General features: G+C 41.3%; 1 protein-coding gene across 2 annotated transcripts in view; it reads right to left on the reverse strand.

Annotated features, from left to right (window-relative positions):
• The window catches only part of BAZ1A (bromodomain adjacent to zinc finger domain 1A), a 42,528-nt gene extending 24,121 nt beyond the window's left edge, over positions 1 to 18,407 (reverse strand). Inside the window, exons 1-12 of one of the 2 annotated variants that reach the window (XM_083609985.1) lie at positions 18,009 to 18,407; positions 17,035 to 17,163; positions 12,432 to 12,710; positions 10,180 to 10,323; positions 9,643 to 9,744; positions 7,824 to 7,911; positions 6,870 to 7,004; positions 6,319 to 6,421; positions 5,495 to 5,649; positions 4,196 to 4,291; positions 2,857 to 2,995; positions 2,121 to 2,267 (exon numbers count right to left, since the gene is read on the reverse strand). In XM_083609985.1, the coding sequence (XP_083466111.1) occupies positions 2,121 to 2,267; positions 2,857 to 2,995; positions 4,196 to 4,291; positions 5,495 to 5,649; positions 6,319 to 6,421; positions 6,870 to 7,004; positions 7,824 to 7,911; positions 9,643 to 9,744; positions 10,180 to 10,323; positions 12,432 to 12,710; positions 17,035 to 17,147 (1,501 nt within the window). In that variant the 5' untranslated portion in view covers positions 17,148 to 17,163; positions 18,009 to 18,407. Of the gene's footprint in view, positions 1 to 2,120; positions 2,268 to 2,856; positions 2,996 to 4,195; positions 4,292 to 5,494; positions 5,650 to 6,318; positions 6,422 to 6,869; positions 7,005 to 7,823; positions 7,912 to 9,642; positions 9,745 to 10,179; positions 10,324 to 12,431; positions 12,711 to 17,034; positions 17,164 to 17,813 lie in introns of both variants that reach the window. The other variant, XM_083609986.1, reaches the window with a different exon arrangement.
• Positions 18,408 to 24,273: the final 5,866 nt, after the last annotated feature.

The raw sequence follows: 24,273 nt of genomic DNA on the forward strand, positions 1-24,273 counted from the left end.
CACTAGAGAGAACTACCAACCTCCACAAAGCAGAACTGCGCTATCCTATACTGGACATACGGTAAGCCTCCATTCACAAAAGTTAATATATTTTCTCTTTAACAGCTTCTGCCAAGTTATACGTGTGAATGCAGCCCAACCAAAATATGGAGAGCCATAACACAGAACTATGGGCATGCCTACCCTACAATTGTGAGTTTGTTTAGAATGCCTCAGTCAAAGCTATGAATGATTCAAAACAAAAACTTGACTTTACAATTAAGCAAAGGAGTATCGCATCTAGAATCTTGCAGTGGGAAGTTTTCAATTTAAGTGAGCAAAGTTTAACATAATATATGCATGAGAGAAAGGCAATCAGATACACACTAGCAGTACCAATAGGTGCAGTACAGTCTACATACGACTAAATTACTCCAAACGGCAATAAAAGTTTCACTTTTGGGTCCAAGGAATCTCATGTTCAACAATGACTACTGATTGAGTGTGGAAAAACACAATTCCCCCCTGCAACTGATTTGCCAGAAAGAAGTAATTTGGATTTCCTCTCAATAGAATAATGACTAAATCTTCCTTGCACAAAGGAAGAATCACATGCAGCTTTGCTTTCTTCCAAAAAACCCTATTTCTCTGAATGGTGTGTGAGATCAAACAGAATTTTCAGATTGATGCACTTGACTCTACAAAGCACACGTCAACTGTATATATTTCTTTTCTATATATATTTATTTTATGCAGTATACCACAACTGTTATTGTACTAGTTCCAGAGAAGAGGTGTAAAAGCACTCAATTTGGGGCAGGTGTAGGGAAATTTTGGTCCTTCAGATGTTGCTGAACTACAGTTTCCATCAACCCCAGCCTGCATAGCCAATGGCCAGTGATGATGGGTGTTATATAGTTCAGGAACATCTGGAGGGCAGAAGGTTCCCCACACCCATGTTAAGGGAATGCAAACACTTAATCTAGAGAAAATGTCTTTACCAGACAAATTCTGATAAAAAAATGGAAGAGCGGTGGGAGATCCCGTCAATATTCTAGTCCTCAGGGAAACAAAACAAAACATGAATGTTGGAGCAAAGGTTTCAGAGTCAGACCAGTAGCTCATCTAGCTCAAGTCTTGTCTCCACTGATTTGCATAAACTCTCCAAGTTTCAAGGAGAAGTTTTTCCCAGCCCTTCCTGAAGATGCCAGGGATTGAATCTGGAGCCTTCCACGAGCAAAGTGGATTTTCTGCAACTGAGCTATGCCCCTTTTCTGTTTGCTCTTTTATTACTTTATTCAGATGTGACTGCTGTGTGTGGTAAAAATATCACTATAAATCAACAAACAAGCTATTTGTTATGTGGTTTCTCTTCTCTTACAAGTATGCAACAAAGGAAATAAAAATAAACCACCACCTGAGCTACAGCACACATTGGAAAGAGTTTCAAAGTCTGCAAATGCTGCAATACATTTAAAAGTGTGCCCTTTGGAAAATAATTACATTAGCTAAGAAGTGTGCTATTACAAATCTGGACCAGGTGTGGAGGACAATACTATTGTCACTGAAGAAATGAATAGTAAAGCTATGCACTGTTATGATGCCTGATTATTATTTAGCTGACATAACAAGAAGTTAAAAAAGCAACAAATTTATCATGGCAAACTTTCATCCAATGAGTAGACTATATAGTCCATAAAAGCCTTACAACAATTTTTTTTTAACTTTTTAGTTTTTGCACAAGAGACCAACACAGCTACTCCTCTGAAAATTATGTAGCTTACACTGCTGGTGAGAAAGAAGTATCTTCTGAATCTTCAGCAAAGTTACTGAATTCTGAAGAATTTTTTTCATGAGAGGGGTGTGTTAAGTTTTGAGACTTCTTGAAAACCCGCCAATGTGAAATTCTTGCCATGTCTAATAATGGGAAAGCTTGCCTTTTAAAAAAATATTAAAAGAGCACCTGCAGTACACGCCAGAATCAACGCTGCAGCTAGCACCTGACAAACTTTTGTTTTTCTATAGCAATCATGCGCACTGATGTGGAGCAATGTTAACTGAAATATTCCCATGCATGCAAATTAGTATGCATGCCTATTAGTATGCAAGCTTTGCATTAAGAAGCACAGTTGAAGTCTGACCTTTGGTCTCAGCATCAGCTATTTGATCTTTGGCCACTTCTTCTTCTTCTTCAGCTATGGCTTGAAAAATGGCCGTCAAGAAGAAAAACAGCAATTCACATAGTGGACCTTCACTGTCATTTCCAACAAGAGCTTCCTCTAAAACCTCTGTAAATAAGAAAAAGTGGATATGTTCAAACTGCTACAAATACACAGTGAAAAAACTGAAAGCTGTTCCTATGTTATGTGATTGTCAAAATATTAATCAAGTCAATACACAGGATATTTTCCAAATAGGTCAACTAGAGAAACAATTGCTGTGATCCAGCAATTTATTCCACGCTCAAGTGCATAGAAAGGCAGGTGGATCATCTCTTCATTTGTTTCAAAGAAAGGGCAAAGTTCATTTTGCAGAATTCCACAGGGCAGCATGTACACTTGAAATGAATGGGCATATTTGGTCACATGCATGCATCTGAGCACATATAGTTGCCCAGATCAGGATGATTGCTGACAAGCAGTATATAAGAAATAAAGAGCAGAGTGAATAAAATACATTAAAACTAATGTCAACTGGAGGCACGTAAGCCAACCTAAATCCACAGCTGTACTCCCAATATTGCAGCATTCATGCATTCTGGGAAGGAAGAGAAACTGTTTCTTTCTTCCCCCGCAAAACAAAATCTGTAGACAGGATGTTTGCAAAATCTGCTACTCATGTTTCCTGTAGATTCAGTTTGCCTAAAAATTCACTTGCCTAAAGTCACTCCATCAGGAAACTCATCTTGAAGATCAAAGAGTTCACCAAAAGCATGGAGAAACTCCAAGACCATGACAGCATCACCAAAGATCTCAGGAGGTAGTCTGGTTTTCACTGGAGTTGGAACTGGAAGTTCCTGTGATACAAAGTAAATATTTATTGTATGTTTCAGTTATACATATGCAGTGAATAATCAACAACATACATCACAACAGATTTGGCTCATGTTTATTATGTTGAACAGATATATTTTTGATAGCCAAAAAGATTACAATGACTACCCAGAGTGAGTGTCGGTGTTAGAATACAGGCAGAAAAATAGAGCAGAAAGAAGGTGGCAGTGGAAGAAGAAAAGTGGTGACCACATGTAGTGCAATGTCTTGTGCTGGTCCTGCCAAACTGAGAAAAAGTAATTCTCCTCCCATTAATTTCAATGGAAGGGAGAAATAATAGCTGCCACTCGGTCCATGTCATCCTCAACACAGGATATGGTGCAACTCAATACCATCTACACAACACCATCACCAGCATATAAACCCTACAGAAGGGAAACAGCCGGGTGGGAAACGCAACTGCGGGTGTCAGAAAACATCCCACACAATTAAGCAAGGAATGATGGGATCACGCACTGCAAAATTAACTGCTGTGACGGTCTCCCCACATGGTATTTTCACTTTTTGTATGTTTTAAAGTATTGTAAATTTTCTTGATTTTCTTATCTTTTTGTAAACTGCTTTGAGGTTGCCGGGTTTTGTTTTTTAAAACAATCAAGTGATGTATAAATATTAATAAATAGAAAACAGGCAGACATTGCATGTCCCAAGTGCCTCCATCGCTCTGGCCTCTGCTTTGGTGCTCCACATGAGGGCTGGCAGATGTGGGCTGTGTTCTGCTGCCCTGATTAAAGCTCATATGCCCTCTGTGCCGCATAGTAGGCAATGGCCACCTGTTCTTGCTATTTCCCAGGGATGGGATGGTAGCATGTTTAGGGCTATGACTGCAGGACTCACTCACAATGGCACACTTAATGCAAGTTGAGGATTGCTTTGCAAGTTACAAAACTTACGACTTAAATTATTATCTATTAAATATAAAAAGTTCTGAAACTGCCCAACCATCGTTTTAAGTCCTTTTCCCCCACAAGGGGAGAATGTATGTGATAATCATATGGTGGATTTACAATTTCAGCAGATCCATCAGGCAACTTTTCTAGCCACAGAAAAGGTCTGAAAAACAATGCATAAATACACACACAAATATTTCTGGATTGTGGACCCCTCTCTCTCTCTCTCTCTCTCTCTCTCTCTCTCTCTCTCTCTCTCTGAAATTCCATTACCTTAAGATCATCACATTCCATGTCTTCTCTACGCTTACTCCATTGTTTTAGATGTTCCAGGTATTTCCTTTTCTCTTCGCGAAGCTTTTCTCTTTCCTGCAATTACACAGAAAATGACTACCAAAATAGTTAAAAACAGCTGTATTTAGATTATGCACTGGGGTAATAAAATTCAAGATAATGTCAATCCATGTACTTTTATTGGAAATCTTGTAGGAAGTTAGGTTTATAATTTAATCTAAGCAACAGTTATAATTTACTGATTATTGGTATTGCATAATTTTCTTTAACTGTTGCTCTGGATGCTTATGGAATTTACTACTTTAATTAAGAGAATAAATAACATAATTAGGATATTGACTGTTTCACATATGTATACGTGATTTTATTTATTTACATATCTTGGTAATGACAATAAAGGAATTTTTTTTTAAAGAAATGTATCATTTAGGTTATTACATTTATTTCCCACCTTTCCTTCAAAGAGCTCAAGGTGGTATACATAAGATTTTTCCTCCCATTCTGCAGCCCCCTCAACAAACCTGTTGTAGGTTAGTTAAAGAGAAAATGACTGGCCCCAAGTCACCCACTGAACTTCATGGCTAATGGATGATTTGAACCCTTGTCTCCTAAGTTTCCTTTATTACTTTAGAAAAAACCATCAAATATTATGAATAAAAGTCCTATTTCAAACAGTATGAAAATAGCTTGTATTTGATTAGACACAGGTAACCTAATTTTGGTAAACCCTCAACAGAACACTACACACATTAAGAAAGGATTGCAACAATGTCCTGAAAATTAAACCTTGTAACTGAGATCGCAATTTAGAATTTTAACTCACACTATCCGGGCGCTTTGGATAGTGATGAAAAGCTCCATGTAGGAAACAAGTTATGATTTTGCAGACACATTCTCCTTCATCACGCAGGTGAAGAAACAATATGTCCTACTCTTCTTTGTACTGTGATTCATATTCCTAAATACAGTTGTTTCTTGCAAGTTGAACAGAGTCCGTTCAACTTCCAAAATGTTTGGAAACCAAAGTGCGGCTTCTGATTGGCTGCAGGAAGGTCCTGCAGCCAATCAGAAGCTCCACTGGATGTTCAGCTTCCAAAAATAGTTCACAGACAGGAACAGCCATTTCCGGGTTGCGGCATTCGGGAGCCAAAACATTCGAGAACTAAGCTGTTTGAAAACCAAGGTACGACTGTACTGGGAACCTCTAAATGTAGCTATATATTTTAAACTATTAGTGCCATTTCAAACTATTAGGAACCCAGGTGGGGAGTACCTGACCTTTTCTTTTTCTATTTTGAGTCGCTCTCTCTCTTCTTTCTTCTTCAGCCTTTCTCCTTCCACAATCTTCTTAAGTTCTTCCTTCCTTTTTTCCTTATCTTCTCTTTCTTTCTTCTTGGATTCTATAGCAGTTGTCTTTTCTCTTTTCAATTTTTCTTTTTCAAAAAGTGGACAGGAGAACTAGAGTTGTATTATTCTTTTTAAAGAAATTATTTATATAAACCACACTTCAAGATCAAGTTAATCAAATCTGGCCACCTGTGGGTGATGCCGTTACGTTCAGGGAAACAGCCCCAAACAGACATGCTATGACTATTACAATCTCAATCCCAATTACTGGGAAGTAATTATAGTTCTGGCTGTAAGCGTATGTCAGAGGGATTTATTTCCAAGCTAATATGATGTGTTATGATTATATCCCACCTTTCAGGTAAAAACATAATGCTCAATTCAGCTAGCACATGAATAAAAGACAATAGTAATACAATAATGGGGGGGAAATAGTAAAGAGGAAAATCAGCAACTAGTTAAAACATGTATCATGGCATAAAATTACATAGACTAAAAAGAAAAAGAAAGCCCGGCTAAACAAAGCAGTCATAAGAGTGAAGGGGCTAAATGAACCTGTGGCAAAAAGAGTTCCACAACTGAGACACAGCCTCAGAAAAGGCCCTCTTTTGAGACAGGACTGCAACAGCTTCTTTCTTTGAAGGATAATACACTAAAAGCTACAGCACTAGTTCTACAGAATCAACAAAAACCAGCCTATTATGCATGGTTTTCATCTAAAAAAAAGCTTATTCATCGCATGAGCTTGTACTTACCCATGGCCCTCATTTCGTCTTTTTCTTTTTGGAGTCTTGCCCTTTCTTTTGCTGCACTGCTTGCATTTCTAGGACTAAGCTGCTCTTTTGCAACGAAATCCTCCTGAAGACAAAAGGAGAAACTCATGAAAGGGCAATAATTGAAAAACTGAAATCTTTTAACAACTTGGTGGGTGGAACATATCGCCAAGTTAAAATGTATATGATGAATGGATAAAACTAGAAATGTGTTTTATTTTGTGGCAATAGCAAGTTTTGACTACTGTCATTCCAAATGTAAACACCAGTTGAATCCAGCCTCATTGCATATGAGAGGCCAGGTTTTTAAGTCCCACCTGTGCCCATGGACTTTCAGGGCCTTGGTATAGAAATTATTATCTCTCAGAGTATTATATGGCCAACTGTGGAACAATTTTGACTTACCTAAGACAACTAATGGCAAATATGAAAAACACAGATAGCAAGGTACTTTGCAGTTTTGAATTGCTGTAGGATGCAACCCACTGCTGTTTCTTGTTGAAAAGCAGATTAACAAGTACTGCATTACTTACATGATCATCAGATGCCATCTTTGGAGGTCTCCTTCGCCGTCTGTTTGAAGGACTGAAGACAAAAGTGGGTGGATCATCAGGAAAGAGGTAGGAAAAATTCTGTTCTGCTATCTTGTATTTTGCAACTGATATTGCCTTGTAGAGAAAGATGGGGAAAGATTGTTGAGAAGGCTGCCTGCTCTTGCATGTACACACTGGCTAATAAGCTACTGTTTTAGAAAGAGACACCATTAGCCATTATTTTCTAATCAACACCACAGGAATGAGGTATCTGTAGTAAACAGAACACTCTTTAGTAAGCATCACTGAAATAAATTAATCATGAGTGAATTTGGGGTGGAGAATATTCTTATTTTTCTGTGTCCTTTTAACACAAATGCAACATTGCAATGAAAAATACACTACCATTGTCTCAAATCAGATTCCAATTTATACGAAACCATAGTAGCATTGCACAATAGTTGGAAAACAAGTTTGGGCTAATAAATAAAAGAAGTACTTGTTACTACCACTAGAGACTTTTTTAAAATGAGTTTTTCTCATCTCTGAAGTGTAGTGCCTGAACACCTTGAGTCTGATTCATATAAAAACAGCTTGGGCTCATGCACTCCTAGTGTGCTCTCATGCCCTACTGACAGCAAGCTATCATTTACCTAAAACCTGGGCCAGACAAGGACAGTATAATACAGTATATGTAGGTCTGACGACAGTCAAACCATAGTTTACCATTTCAGGAAAACTGTAATTATATACTTGTTTGATTAAAACAAATTCAAGGTGGTTCACAATATTAAAGAACAGCTAAAAACAAACAATAAAGCAATAATTAATGGTAGCATCAAACTATACACACACACACATGATAACACAACAACTAAGCTGGGTATCAAACTAATTTCACTGCCCATAATGTGATCAAAGTCTTGCTTCAACTTGTTTAATTATTTTGATTACCTTAATTTTAACAATGCCATCATACGATTCACAGTGTTGCTTCAAAAAGAGCTTCAGTCTGTCACGAGAAAATAGATGTTTCCTCCGGCTATGGCACAGGACAAAAAGAAAAGGAACACGCATCGATATCAAAGATGATTCCCAACTGAACTGGCACACTGAAATAGTTCCTAAATTTAGTTTTCAAGAGGAAACTATTCTATCAAGTATTTTTTTCAGGAACTACTGTTCCTGGCAATTCTAATTAAGTAATTGTTTGTTGTTGTTGTTTAGTCATTTAGTCGTGTCCGACTCTTCGTGACGCCATGGACCAGAGCACGCCAGGCACTCCTGTCTTCCACTGCCTCCCGCAGTTTGTTCAGACTCATGTTTGTAGCTTCGAGAACGCTGTCTAACCATCTTGTCCTCTGTCGTCCCCTTCTTCTTGTGCCCTCAATCTTTCCCAACATCAGGGTCTTTTCCAGGGAGTCTTCTCTTCTCATGAGGTGGCCAAAGTATTGGAGCCTCAGCTTCACGATCTGTCCTTCCAGTGAGCACTCAGGGCTGATTTCCTTCAGAATGGATAGGTTTGATCTTCTTGCAGTCCATGGGACTCTCAAGAGTCTCCTCCAGCACCACAGTTCAAAAGCATCAATTCTTCGGCGATCAGCCTTCTGATCGCCGAATTAAGTAATATAAATACCAAATCATTCCTGAAATAGAGTCAAGATTAACCAAGCGCTCTTACAGTACTATAATCCTGAGATTGCCAACCAGCATCTGCAGGCAACAGGTTTGTGGTCCTTGTTATTTTTTTGTAATTTTTGGTGGGGCGAATGGGAATGTTTTGGAGGGAGGTTTATCTTTTGTTTTGAATGGCAGACATTACGTTCTGGCCCCCTACAAGCATAAGTGAAATGTGCATAAATGGGGGGCACCCTGCTGCTCCTCTAGTGCAAAGGGGATGTCCTCTTCAGGCTCTAGGGAGGAACTCCTTTTGAGTCAGAGGCTTGAGGCTGCTCAGCTGACCCCACACACCAGCTGAGCAGCCTCAACTAGCCTCCCGCGGAAAAGCCCAGCAGCAGCTGCTTTCCTGCGTGTCAGATGTTAGCCAGGAGGCTGAAGAGACTCAGCAAAGCCCCACTGTGACTCCGGCTCGCAAGGAGACCCTCTCCCTGGAGCCCGTAGAGGAAGTCCCCTTCAGGATCCAGGGAGGGTCTCCTCGCAAGCTGGAGGAGCAGGAGGGCTTTGCTGATGCTCTTCAGGTCTCTCCCCCCACTTCCGGGTTTCCAGGGCTGCACATACATGCAGTCACATGTGAATTGAACATATGCAGATGGGGGGGATGCCTGTACATGATCAAGACCTTGGGATGAGAGAGTGGGAGATAGGTATGCATGTCTGTGTGAAAGAGAGAGATGGATGGTCTATGAGAGGAGAGATGTATGTGCTGTGTGTAAGAGAGAGGTGTATGTTTATATGTGTGGCCTATGAGAGGTGCACTTTGGCAAAGGGAGAGCAAGAGATGTATGTGGTCTATATTCGTACGGTGAGTGTGTACGCATGCAGGGAGAGTAAGTTCAAGGATTACAACCTAGACTTTAGTTTAGGGTTGGCTTTGGGTCTTTGTGCCTTTAACAGCTGTGTAGCTGGCCAACACTGAAGAGGTTAAGCCTTTTCCACTATGAAAATACAATTATGAGAAAAGACTCACCCATTCATTTTCTGCCTGTCAGACATTTTAGTATGTGTGTGGCTACTGGTTTATTTTTGAACTATCCGCTCAACATTGCTCCTCATATGCATATAGGGCAGTAGGACCATAGCCTTCAGTGCTTACCATATCTGAGATGCTTTCACTGTAACAGATTCATACAATTGTTTCTTAATAGGCTTCACTTTGTACTTGAACAAGGAGGGTTCAGTTATGGCTTTTTCCTTCCTAAAAACAAATATCAATTAATTTCCTCCCTCTGAACAGAAACATTTCTGTGCAACATTTCAATGAATTAACTCCTTCAAACTACAAGAAATTAATTATGTAGTTAAATGTAATTAAAATGTACAAAACATAATATCACATAAAGAGTTTGAATATAATTAGTATTTTTAAAACCAAATGGTTGCCCTAACCAACAGGGAAAATATTTAATTGTATTAATTTTCACACAGACACAGCATTCCAGGCTTATATGCTGACCTGCTCCAACAAATGCACATAACTCAGGTGACCTCTCAGATTCTGGAATGGTGTAATTCCATTCCACTATAGGCAAAATGGCTGCATAGAGGTTTTACATTAAGCAACTATTCTAATCCAGTTTTTGTAACCTTTTAAAACTATCCATATTTTCCAAATATAAAACTAATCTTTTACCCATTTTGTGCAGAACTGGTATCCAAGTCTGAATCATCACTATCACTAATTACGATAGTGACTCCATCGGAATTGTTAACATGGCCATTAGCCATTCCATTTTGATGCACTGGTGCTTTAACTTCCAAAATCTTACACTGCAGTCTGAAACAAAGCAAACATAAGAACATAGCATTTTTTTAGTGCAAAAAGATTTAGTTACTGGAATATATACGTAAAAGTAGTTTGCAATCCAATATCAGTTTATACTAACAGACAGATAAAAAGTGGGAAGAATGTTTCAAGAGCAGAGTCAAATGTAAAGTATGTGCTCATTCCTTTTAACCCTTGGATAGTCTGTGAACTTAAAATCAGCTTTACTTTATCTGTGTTCTTATCACATATCCATGTAGTTCCATAATTTATTATGGGATGCAAACAGAGGTCTTCATGGGGAGAAAAACAGTCACTAGTGCTATTCTGCAACTGCATAAGTGCTAGTGTAAGTTTGTGTGGTGCTATAATAGGTGGGTATTACAGCCATTCTCATGCCTTTTGTAAGCCCCTGAAAAGGCAAAAGTCTTAATTTGTTTTCACTTTCCTTATGCAAAGACTATTTGCATGAAGCAAGACTATCTGCATGAAGAACAGTACTCCGAAATGAAAACCAATGCAAGAGTAGGGAAAATTTCCACATATGAGTCTTCAGCACATTGCAAGTATGAGAGTACATCTGCTATATACAGTAATACATTTACCCTATTGACAATGTCCTCTTACAGCAGTCATATTAAATTATCTGTTTTGGTTTTCAGCATTAATCACAAAGCCTCTTGTTTTATCCAGATAAGAAAACATCTTAAAATGAATGTCTGTTATGCTACTGAGAAACTAGATATTAAACACAAGAAAGTGGGAAAATAAAAGGTTCTATGCTGTTTGTGTATCTACACTAGCAAAAAAGATTATCCTTTATTACAGTTGATGACCCAAATAAACAAGGATAACATGATTGTTGTCTAATCTCGTCTTAATAATGGCCCATTTGTTTCCTGACACATTGTAAGCCTCCATTTTTTGTAAGCATGTCACCTAATGAAGACAACAATTAATTTGTTCAATGCAAAAGGAAAATATGCAATTAACACCTCTTGTCGTAGATGTTACACTTACATACGTATTGCTATTGCTGAAAAGTACAGGACAGGCCTTGCCAATTGTATAATAGACCAGACTACGTTTAGCATATTAGGGCTCACTGCATTAAAACAGCTGTGTTCGTTAGTGCAGTTGTTTCAGTTCAGCTACATTCTGTGTAGACTAACCCAACACAAGGACATAGGGGGTGGGAGGTAAGATGACAGAAAGGGATGAGAGAAGACAACCTATTAGCTTAGGATGAGTGGGGAGAATGTGCCAGTAATGGCTTAGCTTCGACCCATATTATAACGAGCCATAAGCCAAGAACAAACCTTGGTGAGCACTTGAAGACAGAACTTCCATGTTTTGAGGATTAATTTTTGGTTTCATCTAGCATAATTCACAAGTTGATTCCAGTTTGAAATTAATCAGTTGTATACCTGAAGTTCCTGATATCCTAAGAATGGCTAGAAGATCAGGGACAAGGTATGGACTCCTTCTACTCTCCCTTTCCTCATGTGTGAATTTCTCCTTCCCAGTTATGGTTTCATTTAGCCATTGGGTAGCATTATAGCTGAATAGCCCCCGTTATCACTAAAACCATGTTTGCTTTCTTAATTATATTTTGAAATTAATATTTGAAGTGGGTTTCCAAATTATTTTTAAAAGGAAATTAAGTTAGTGCTGATGCAGACATAATGTTTGGGACAGAGAGGAGAGGAGGGAGTTCAAATCTGTTACATATTCCAAATTATTTAAACATGGTGAGCATCTCATGCATCTGCATTGAGGCCATTGTTTTTTAAATGATTGAAAACACAGCAAAATAAAACATTACCATGCAGGCAGTGTGCTTTTTATTTAGATTTATATCCCACCCATTCTATACATACAGAATATTGCTTTGTATCTCAGAAACCCTTAATCTGTCAGTCAAAATCTTCCAGATAAGGAAAAAAGGAACTGGGTTGAAGAATCTGATCTAGGTACAAATTTAACCACAGATTCTAGCCGTGTGACCAGCCAAAGCTACTTAAAATTAAGCTGTTCACAAGATAACCCTAGATTTTGTTTTCTTTTTACAAGAGCCATAAATATATATCTCAAAACTAGCAAATATAAGAAATACTTACCTTTCACCATTATTCCTAAGTACTGCAACAATTTCACCAACAAAATAACGGTCCTTGATATAAGCAAAGATGTCATCACAAACTTCATGAAGTCGTGAGCGCTGAGTGAGGGTAACTAAGTATAGAACTGGAACAATAAGTGGCTCTGGAAAGTTCTGGAGATTTTGTAGGGCTTTCTTTTCTGATTCTAGTGCTTCTTGATAGGTGAGTCCAGGTTTACCGGTAACAGCACAACTCCACACAAGGCTATTACACAGAATGGTTCGTTCAAAAAAGTCACTGCAACAGAGAAAGTTAAAATAACTGAACATGTCAAATACATGTCTTAAGTATAGGCAGCCCCCACTTTGAACCCCCACTTTGAACGGGGGTTGCATTCAAGGTCATCACACGTTCTGTGAAATCACATGTAATTGGAAAAGTCTGCAAACACTCCGCTCCTGGTTTCAAAACTTGGCCTTGAGGCCAACAGTGCCTTAAAGCCACTTTCTCTCTCATATATTGGTCTTCAAATAGAATACCGTACCTCATTATGCTTTGGGGAGATATAATCTCATTTGAGTTTAAATAAAATCAAATCCAGACCCAACATGTCTTATGTGGGACACCTATTATGTGGTACAACTGTGACTAAACCTCAGATTTTACCTGATTCATCATAGAATTCTGTTCTTCTCACACTAATCTCCTACTCACTTGCTTAAATGTGAGCTTGATTTGGGAGGCAGGTCTGGAGATGTGAGAGTCCACAAGCATTTTTTCTTCATCTGTACTGGTACCGTCCTAAGGTTACCAATTTTACTTTGTCTCCTTCTATATCAGTTTGACTCATTTCATTTTCTTTTCAAAGTGAGCACAATCCCATCAGAGACACAGGTAAGTATGACCCAAATCCATTTAGCATGGACCCATGATTGCCATGAAGCAATGAAATACTGAGCCACTTCCAACAGGGAATGTTAAAGTTCCCAACAATATCACCCTGGCTATCTTAAATAAGGAGACTGCTTAACAATGGTAAGGACTATACACCAACAGAATCCCTATCCTGAACACCCACCATAAAAAAAAAACATGCTCGAAACTATAATTAAATGAATAATGAAAACTGTAATGTTGAATGAGGCACCTGGGTATGGGAATGGAATCACTACAGCCCACTAGGCCACCTGCTACTGTTTGGAAAAACTGGCAGACAAAAGCTGGGAAAGATTTACATACAGCCAGGTCTTTGTAATATATGCCAGGTCAGCATGCTCATCCAGGATTAAATTCTGGATGGCAGCTGTCTTCCCATTAACTGAACTAGCATTCAGCTGCAAGACTTTCAACCAGGGGGACTGTCAACAAAGCAACCAAGATTCAATTGGTCTAGAGATACTAATAATATGATTATGATTTTAATGATTGGCTGCTGGGCTACGGTCCATTTTATGGGCAACTACTAAATACGGCACTTTATGGGTTCAATGAACTTCTTAGGTGGCAAAGAGTTGATACTATTAAGATGAAAGTTTTGCCACTCTCTTCTAACTGAATAAGGAGTGGAGAAAATGCCAAATCTTCTGGTGCTACAGAAGTGTTTTATAGTAGTATAAAAATTCCTGAAACTTTAATTTAGCAGAATTTGTGGATTTGTTGTGTGGATAGTACTGAATCTTACAACTTCTATTAATTAGTTTTTTAGGCTGCTTTTAGGCAAATACCTGTCCAAAGCAGCTTACAATAAAATAGATATATATATAAAACTTTAAAAAGCACTACAAGGAAAAATTGAATCAGTCTATCATCCAGCTAATGAGATTCATGCAGGTTTGCAATCACTGTAACAGAAACAGTAACCTGGGAAAGCATGCATGTCCCATGGTTTCCTTGTACCACAGAACATGGTGTCTCTCCAAACCTGACAGCCAGCATTATGTAATAAAACTGTTGGACTTAGCCCAAAATACCTGGCCCGAAACCCTGATTAATCTGGAGTAGCCACTTTATCTCCACCTCATTGAGCTGTTGCAAGTATATAATTGCAACACTATATATATGCATACAAATTTGATAAATCAGAAACGTAAGACCAGTTCTTATGTAATTGCAACTGATGATTTTGCTTCTTTCCACAAGCACGCAGCCAGGGATAACAAACCATGATCCCTGGGGTAAGTATTATGTCCATGGATGTTTTACTCAAATTAACCATAGTCAATAAGCCAAGAATGAACCTTGGTGATAGGTTGTAGTTTGATGGGAGCAAAACCACAATCCCCAATTGTGTGGGGATGTGTCTCTTAAATGCATAACTGCAATTTTAGTTTTTTACTCTGTTTTGGTTTTATACTGGTTTTAATCTTTATAATATTTAGCAAGTGGCTTTGGAATACATTTTGTTAAGAAAAGCATTCAGGACAATTAATAATGACAACAACAATAATAATGACAACAATAATAACAACAACAATATATTGGCTGTGGAAAAGGGAAGGTCCCTTTTCTATGTGTAGCCTATTAGTAAAAAACAAAAACACAAAAAACTGTTTGGCCCACTACAGTTCCACACTGTTCATGGAGGAAGAGACTTTCCATTCCCTGTGGCTAACACAGATGAGTGGTTGCCTGCTTGCCCCCCCCCCAGAACACTCATTTGCCTACATGGAATTGCCGTACTTGCTACCTCTGACTACCAGATAAATTGTTAAATACAAGAATGCATTAAGAGCATCCTGTATTTTACAAACTTATATATCCTTATCTAAGTATATCTAAAATCAGTCCAATTCTTAAAATAATGTAAGATTTCTTCTCTTACTGCTACATTTCTAAATGGAAGAATTTGATAGGCATTTTCTTACCCCCGGATCCCTTCTCACATCTCCAACAAATGTGGGTCTAGCAATGGTTTCTCAACGGTGAGCGAAAGGAACTCTGCACATGCCCTTATGTGTTCCTGGGACAACACTGATAATTTTTATACCCTATTGATGTCAGTAGAAGAATTGTGCATAGCTCACCTCTCCAGCTAAATTTTTTTGGACTTCAAAGTGCTCAACTTTGGCTGGATTATACATAAAGTGTTGTGAATAAAGGAGAAGGATGAAAAACACATTCCAACTTCTTATCTATCAGAGTTCTGGATGAAGACTTTTGTCCTGAAGAACTTTTTCTCCTAATATTACATTTAATATGTAAAGTTCACATATTCTCTTCATACCTATGCCAATACTTAAGAACAAGGATAAACTAATGAAGTTTATAAATATATTTTAAATGTAAGCTAACTGAATACTACATGCAATTACTATTCACGTCATCTAGTGGGAAAACAAAGTCCTGTGAAAAGTTATTATAGAAACTGAAGGCTCCTCTAAACTGGGAAATACGTAACTCTTATATTCATGAAAATCTCACCCAAAAGTAGTGCTGCTGTACTGAGCTTTATTTCATTAAGTAACTAGATTAGTACTTTTAACTAATTAATTGATAGCCTGCCATTAGAGAGAATACCTTGTGGACCAACTGTCCTCCTCTTTCATTTTTAAAACCGAACAAGCCAGAGTGAAAGCCACAAAATCAATGGAACTCTTAATGCATGGCAATAAAGCACAATACTGAGATACACAGCTTTAGCTAAACCAGCACATTCAAATGCGTCATCACTTTCCCTTGAATACGCTCAACTATTGTACTTGCCAGCGTTAGAAGAACCCTGACAGATACTACGGAAACAGAATTATCACCCCATTTGGAGCTTCAGAAACAGGTGCCGAGGAGTCCTACTCGCCCGGGTGAAAGTTTAGGGTACTAAAACGCCTAGTGTGTCGAAAAGAGGGCGAAGAGGGGAAGTTTCAAAAGAGGTTTGAGGGGGGTCGGGCGCTTTTAAACAGATAAAAACCCGACTCAGTTGCACTATGAAAGGAGACGGCAGGAGGGGCTGTCGATGTTTTGAACTCAAACCCAACGGAGGCGCATTTGGGAGCGGGAGGGCGGCTACAGTAGGCGGCGCGTTTATTCCCCGTCCTGCCAGCTGCTGGGAAAACAATAGTGTGCGCGCGGGGCGGTTAGCAGCGCCCGTCCGGAGGCTCCCCTTCGCGCCGACCCCAAAGCGGGGTCTCTATAAGACGCGGCCGGCCGTTGATTCTGTGTGGCGGTTTCCGCGCTCGGATTCGCTCAAACGCGCCAAGTCGCTTCCACAAACCCGAGGCAAATGAGAGCACCTTACGAAAGGCCTAGTGGAAGCCGCTTTGACATGCGGCGGGAGGGGGGGGGGTTGTCTCGGGATACCAGAAGGACAGGGGCGGCGGGGAGGGACCAGACCCGCCCCCCCCCACCGCTTGCCACAAACTTTATTCCTCCTCTCCCCCTCCCCCCCGTCCTGAGGGGAGACACAAGAGCGCGCGCTAAAGGACCTGGCTCGACGCCCCCTCCTCCCCTCGCAAGAGGGGTGGTCAGGGGGTTTTCCCGACCTTTCGGAGGGGGATTCCCTCCCCACCCTCTTCTTTTCCCAGGCCAGGTGTCAGCCATTTCCCGCCGCCTCCGCCGCGCTTTCCTGTTCAAATCAGCCCGCCAGAGCCCACGAGGAAATGGGGGGGGGGGGGAGAGAGAGACTTACTCGTAGTTCCTGAAAATCTCGTTGGTGACCTTGCAGTAGAAGACGTGCTCGTCCGGCCGAAGGTCAGCGGGGGGCTTCTCCCTCACGAAGGGCTTTCGGTGTAACAGTGGCATCGCCCGGGTCCCGTTTCTAAGTGGAGTATATGAGGAGTAGGGGGGGGGGGGGAGAGAGAGAGAGAAAGGAGGGCGTCAGGTCGAGGCGAAGAGGAGCGGCGAAAGCAGCAGCAGGAGCAGCCCGAAGACGGTTCCTTTTGTGTGCGTGCGCCTGACACGCCGCTTCCTCGCCTGGGACTGAGCGAGCTCTGTGTGCGCAAGGGAGAGAGCGAGAGCGGATCCTTCCTTTCCTCCCCCGCTTCTCTCTCTCTCCCCCCCCCTCCCCTAGGCCGCCTCACAATGGGGCCATGACGCCGAACAGCAGGCGGCGGCGGCGGCAACGACTACTCCCTCCTCCTCCTCCTCCTGCTACTACTACTACTCCCCCCCTTCCTCCTCCGCCGCCACACAACGTGCTCGACCGACCCGGGGATTCCCCTCCCCCGGTGTCTAAGGCCTCCCTTGGACTCACCGCCTCCCCCCCCCCGCTCCGCCCACGGGGGTCGCCCTCTGACCGGCCCGGCGCGCTGTTCCGCGCACCTCCTTCCGCTCTCTCTCCAAAATGCCAAGCAAACAGGGAAGAGAAGGAGGGCAAGTCTTTTTGATCGCTTATCTGCTTTCCCGGCCAGCTTCTGTCGGGACTCTCTCCTCTCCCCCCCGCCTTTCCTCTCTCTTTCTCACACACACCCCGTCTGATCTGATGTTTAATGAGGGATCCCCTCCAGCTGAGAGGCTGTTAGATGAGCCTTCCCTTCCTGCTGTCAGGATGTACACGAGAGTGCCTCCCCCCCCCCCATCCTCCTCCCCTGTCTTCCCGGAAAGGTCTGTAAGGCAAATTGACCCTCCTGAGACAGAGGTAAAGGCTGCACCATCTCCTCCTACCTGATTAGTAACTCGATTGCCCCTTCCGCCCGGTTGGTATCTGATGCGTCTCCCCTCTTTTATTTCTGCCCCCCACCAACCCCGCTCCTCGGAAGTTTTTGATCTACTACTTCAGCTCTCAATGAGGAAGAGCTGTTGGGAGGAGCTTTCGACTTCTTTCCCCTACATCTTTATTGGCCGATCACCGCCTTTCCAGCTTGTGACACGCAGGAAGACAGAGAGCTACATTATTAATTAATGGTTGAGGCGCTCATCCTCCATTTTTGAATTAGCAGCCCCAAAGCTCAGTGGCGTGTGTCGAGGCTCTTAGAGGCCTAGCCTGGTCATTAGGACTCCTCGTTAACCCTGGTACCCAGGGAGCAGGTTGGATAAGGTTTGTTGGTTTCCTAGTAAAAGATACTTGGAAGCTAAAATAATACGTGATCATTGCATTCTAAGAAGAAAATCAAGTATCTAATAGAGAATGTACATACAGAATGCTGTTTCTGTTCATGGTTAAACACCATCATGTATTTCTAACAAATTAGGGAATAATCTCAAGCAAGGCCAGGTCCTTAACCTGGGTCACAGGTTTTTAGGCATGCTATACGTCTGCACATACCCAGTATTCAGCCCTCGTAAACAACGTCTGCAGAAATGTCAAGGAAAATCCAGGCATATGGCAGCCTATGTCTGTAGATCTTGTAAAAAACAACTGGGCAACACAAAAAAAAAACGTTCAAGAACTTGGACACCCCCTCCAAAAAAAAAGCCCATCAACTTTGCTTAAAAAAAAAGCGCATAACTTTTGTGTCTGGGTTTTCCACTTTTTGAAATATGGCAAGCCTATTTTGAGCACTGATGTTGGACTTTTTTTCCAGTGTTGTGAGGATTCATCAACTAGCTACATATACACAGATTATTCCATGGCAATTGTTTCATATTCAAATCCACAGTAAATGCTCTCTTATCCCAAGCCATGTTCACAAAGGTTACTTTAATAAGCCCATAACACATATATTTCTTACAGTGCTTGCACACCGTTTATTGTGAACTTGATGCTGCTCCTGAATGAAAGTTTTTCACAGTGTACTTATCAAAACACCACCCTGTGTCTCCCCCTTGCCTGTTCAATCCAGTTTTACCATTTTGGGTAGGTGGGTGTGTCTGGATTTTCCACAGAAACACTACATCTGAATTAAATGAAATAATGTAAGACAGTACTTGGATGAGAACTATATTGCATGCAGGATCAACCCCAAGTCCCTTATTCACACGTGAAAAGAGTTAAAATAGGGAAGGAGTAATACATACACATTGTATTTCCAGAGTTCTTGTTCAGAAGATAAGAGTTTTGGTTTTAAAACACACATATCTTAAAAGAATGTCCTCTTATACATAAAGCTGATTGAACAATTAAAATTAATTCATACCAACTGAGAGCTGTTTTACCATTTGTCATGTAAATGCAACCATTTAAAACAAAATGTAATTGCTGGTGTTGATGAGACCACATTACAATGATACTTAAAACTCAGCACTGGCCTATTAGCTGTCAGGCCCAATCAATGGTGTACAGATGTACAAAGCCTTGTATGACTCTTGAGCCCAAATACCTAAAGGAGTGTCTTCCCAATAACTACCATCCCTGCTTTAAGACTGGTGAGAGAGCCAGTGTGGTGTAGTGGTTAAGAGCTGTAGACTTGTAATCTGGGGAACCGGGTTCGCGTCTCCGCTCTTCCACATGCAGCTGCTGGGTGACCTTGGGCTAGTCACACTTCTCTGAAGTCTCTCAGCCCCACTCAGCTCACAGAGTGTTTGTTGTGGGGGAGGAAGGGAAAGGAGAATGTTAGCCACTTTGAGATGCCTTAGGGTAGTGATAAAGCAGGATATCAAATCCAAATTCCTCTTCTTCCTGCTCATTGTTCAGTTGGTAAGCATGGCCTGTGAGATGATGACTGAGCAGGGCTTCTCGGGGGCAGCCCCCATTTGTGGAACTCCCTTCAAGGTGATGCTTAGTTGTCTTCCACCTTGACAAAAATGAGGTGCAAACTTAAGAGAGGTTATTGGCATCTGTCTGTCTTGGGAGACAATGGAAGTATGTGCCTTTGAGAATGAGGTCTAACTGTTGGAAGGTTGCAGCGCTGATGCAGAAAGAGACATGTTTTGTTACAGCTGGGGGCAGATGAAGGTGTCCAGTTGTACTGCTGCAGATGCACCATGGCACTCTTCCCAGTGGTCATTCCTCCTCTGGTCATTGCTATGGATACGTGACTTGTCTGCCTGTCTCCAGGCACTGTGGTCATCCTCAAGGGATTCCCACATGGTAGGGTTGATGTCATGTTTGCAGACATCTTTGTAATGCAGCACTGGTCTGCCAATTGGCCTGGTGCCAGAAGCCTGGAGAGCACATCCTTGGGGATCCTGCCAGCTTTCATTCTGTGGGCATGACCAAGCCAGCCGCTTTTGGAACAAATGGAATGAAAAATAACTGTTAAAAGTTTTATTGTCTACTATATGATATTTTAATTGTCGGTGTGGATTTGTCTGTGTTTTAACTATTGTTTTACTGTATTTATTATAATTTATGGTGATTGTTAGCCACCCCAAACTCCTGGAGGAGAAAACAGGACCTAACAATAACTAAATATTCACCAAGTAGTAAGCACTACAGATGCCAGGTGGTGAGATGTTACTTTTGAATCAATAGGATTAGACTTGGGCTATCAGAGCACTGGTATCAGTCCCAAAAAACCCTCTCCTCATCCCAGGTCTTACAATTGATTCTTTATCCAGTTCATATGCTTAGGACAGTTTCTGTTTTTCTTTTAAAATCCCAAATTGTATTCCTTTCGGTCCTCACCCTGCAAGTAGGTCTAGGTATGGCTAGGTCTAGTGGTATTTCAGTAGCCAGTGTTGTGTACTGGTTAGAGTGCTGGACTACGACCTGGGAGAGCAGGGTTCAAATCCCCACTCAGCGATAAAGCTCACTGGGTGACCTTGGGCCAGTCATCATGTATAATCCTAACCTGCCTCACAGGGTTGTTGTGAGGGTGAAATGGGGAGGAGGAGAACCATGTACACCACACTGAGCTCCTTGGAAGAAAAGGTGGTAAATAAATGGAACAACTAAACAAATAAATCATCAGGCTTATTCAATGGAATTTTACTTAAAGCTAGTCTAATGATCCATTAAATAAATATTTATTTTTCTCCATCTTTATAAGGTTATGCCAGAAAGGGTTACTTCTTTACTTGGTACAATAGTGCAGCCAATTCCAATGTTAAAATTTAAACAGTTTAAAACCCAAGTATTTAATTTTTGTCTGTTCCATTGAAATGAATTCAAAGTAAATGGGCTCTTGGTGGTAGCACAATTATAACACTTAATGCAATCTAACAGTGGGCCGCACCCATGTTGATTGGATCTTGTATTCATTTTACCTACTGCTCAGAGGCCTTATGATTTTTCACTATGGAGACCACTTCATATAGCTGATGAAGTGAGTTCTGGCCCATAAAGGCTTATAAATTTGCTAAAATACGGAACAGTTTTATTGTGTTTTCTGCAACACACTAACACAGCTGGGATCCTAAATATACACAGGTCAACTTCAAATATGCAATTTCTGCAGTCGTTCATATGCAGCACTTGAGACATTTTATTTACAGTGATGCCTTAAATGAGAATTTTGTTGTGCCTAATTGCACAGGATGGGTTGTTTATAGACGAAAGCGCTGTTTGTACAAATAGGGTGGGGGAACAAAGTCTTCAATCTGAACAGTTAGTTGCAAGTTCCTTGCTGCAGCAGAACTATGGGCCTCAAACTGCCTTGAAGTGGTTTCAAAACAGTGGGTTTGTAATCACATAAAGTTACAATTCTGTGCACACTTGCTTGGAACTAAACACCCTTTCCCCTCAAAATACATACTGGTAATAAAGAGCTTGAATATGAAACTGCAGGCAGTGTTGTGTTCTGCAAAACTATGGTCTGATGATTAAACAGTTAAAAAAACCAAAAACAGTATTTTAGCAGAAGTGTAATTGTCACTGGCCTGCTTGCTTAAGATGAGTTGCAATATATGTCCAGGCAAATAAATAGGTAGGTTGCAGTTGCTACTGAGAAAGCTCCATAACCTATCCTTAAATTGAACAGATACAGTGGTACCTCGGGTTAAGTACTTAATTCGTTCCGGAGGTCCGTACTTAACCTGAAACTGTTCTTAACCTGAAGTACCACTTTAGCTAATGGGGCCTCCTGCTGCTGCCGCGCCGCCAGAGCACAATTTCTGTTCTCATCCTGAAGCAAAGTTCTTAACACAAGGTAATATTTCTGGGTTAGCGGAGTCTGTAACCTGAAGCGTATGTAACCCGAGGCACCACTGTACTGCAATCTCTCACTGATGAAGCATATAATAATCCTGATCATGTGGCTCATGGCTGCTGGGAGTAGGGGCACACTGGGGAAGAGGGACACAAATCCAGACATGGGAGGGAAACAATGGCAAGCAGGTCCTGAACTTCTCTTTTTGTGAGGGACAGCCAACCAGGTGTCCTGCAGATGCTATTGGCCTCCACCATCACTCAACCCCAGCCAATGTGGCCAATGGCTAGAGATTATGGGAATTGTAGTCCATTAACCTCAGGGCCATTTTGACTATCCTGTATATTATTTTGCTTGTTCAACTCCTCTTTCTGGTTCTGTATTAAGGCCAACGGTAAAAGTACATGAAGACTCTTGTACCACCACCCACCCACTGGTGCTCTTAAATATTGTTAGCAAAGGGAAAGGAGATGTGGACTAGATCCTGTATACTACTTTAGAACATCTCAGCCATTGAAACCCCCCCCCCATTATACAACACATGTATAACATGCCAGCATCACATGCAGTATCTCCTGAATGATGAAGCACCCCCCCCCCGAAACTCCAGTCAGCCACAATGATATAGAAGAGCCCTGCCACAGACCTGTAAGGTACATAAGGTTTCCACCTGCTTCTATGTGCCTAGTACCTGACAAAGGCCCATCAGGTGAATTTGTGGATGTGCTGGGTGGACTGTCTGCTGGAAGCTAGGGTGGTAGAAGTTGGGCTTCAGGCTCAGGTTCTGAATGCAGCTTTCCAGGCCTCCCTCCAACATTTCTCTGATGAAAATAGGGACATCCCATTTCATAATGATAATTTTAATATTTATACCCCACACATCTTACTGGGTTGCCCCAGCCACTCTGGGCAGCTTCCAACGTATATAAAAACATTAAACATTGGGGGGGGGGGGACTCTATACAGGGTTGCCTTCAGCTGTCTTCTAAAGGTTGTGGAGTTACCACCTTGGCTCAGAGGTCACAGAACTCTATACCCTCCAACATTTCTCCAATGAAAATAGGGACGTCCTAAGGAAAAGGGGGACATTCTGGGATCAAATCAGAAACTGGGATGGCTTTTGTTAATCTGGGACTGTCCCTGGAAAATAGGGACACTTGGAGGGTCTGTGTGTGGTCCTCATAACTCTACAGGGCATTTTCCTCATAGGCCCTACTTTGCAACCCAAGTATTTCTGTCTTTCTAGACGGCTTCCTTGAAGTCCAGCAATGCCTCCCCCTTCTCTGAATGGTGGGTAAAGGGGTGTGTGTGAGTGTATGCAAAAACTAGCCTGCTGTCCAAAGTTTAAATTTACATCAGTTGCTCCACCAACTTCTGCCTCTGACCCAACACACCACTAGCAGATGACCCTCAGAAGGCTGTCTTGAAGGGAGTGTGGCTCCTCAGCTATGCTGTACTGCAATTGCAAAACATCTGAGATCCACTACAGAGATAAAACTATGGGAGGTGTACACAGCATTTAAGAAATCACACAAGGCAGAATAAATCTTAGCCCACATCACTGGCAGGTATCGTTCACTTTGACAGCTTCCTACCATAGTGGCAAAAGCAGTACACAGGTCTCAGCTGGAGCTCCTGTGGTCAGCTGCTTCTGCTAAGAAACTCATGTTGTTGTTTAGTCGTGTCCGACTCTTCGTGACCCCATGGACCAGAGCATGCCAGGAAACTCATAGCAACGGATAAACCAAAAGGAAACCAGTAAGTATTCCCAACAACTAAGTGGACCCCCCCTGGGGTGCGGTTGAATGCTAGTTTTACCCAACTCCAGCTTTAGACTGCCTCTGTGTTCAAATTCTAACAGCAAAATATATTTTTCTGTCTCTTCTACAAACTGGGGGACAATCAGGGTTGATCTTACCATTAGATAGAGGGCGTGACTATCTAAGGTTGCTGGCTGTGGG

This window comes from Podarcis filfolensis (genome assembly GCF_964270895.1).
Source record: "Podarcis filfolensis genome assembly, chromosome: 1".
NCBI classification, from domain to species: Eukaryota; Metazoa; Chordata; class Lepidosauria; order Squamata; family Lacertidae; genus Podarcis; species Podarcis filfolensis.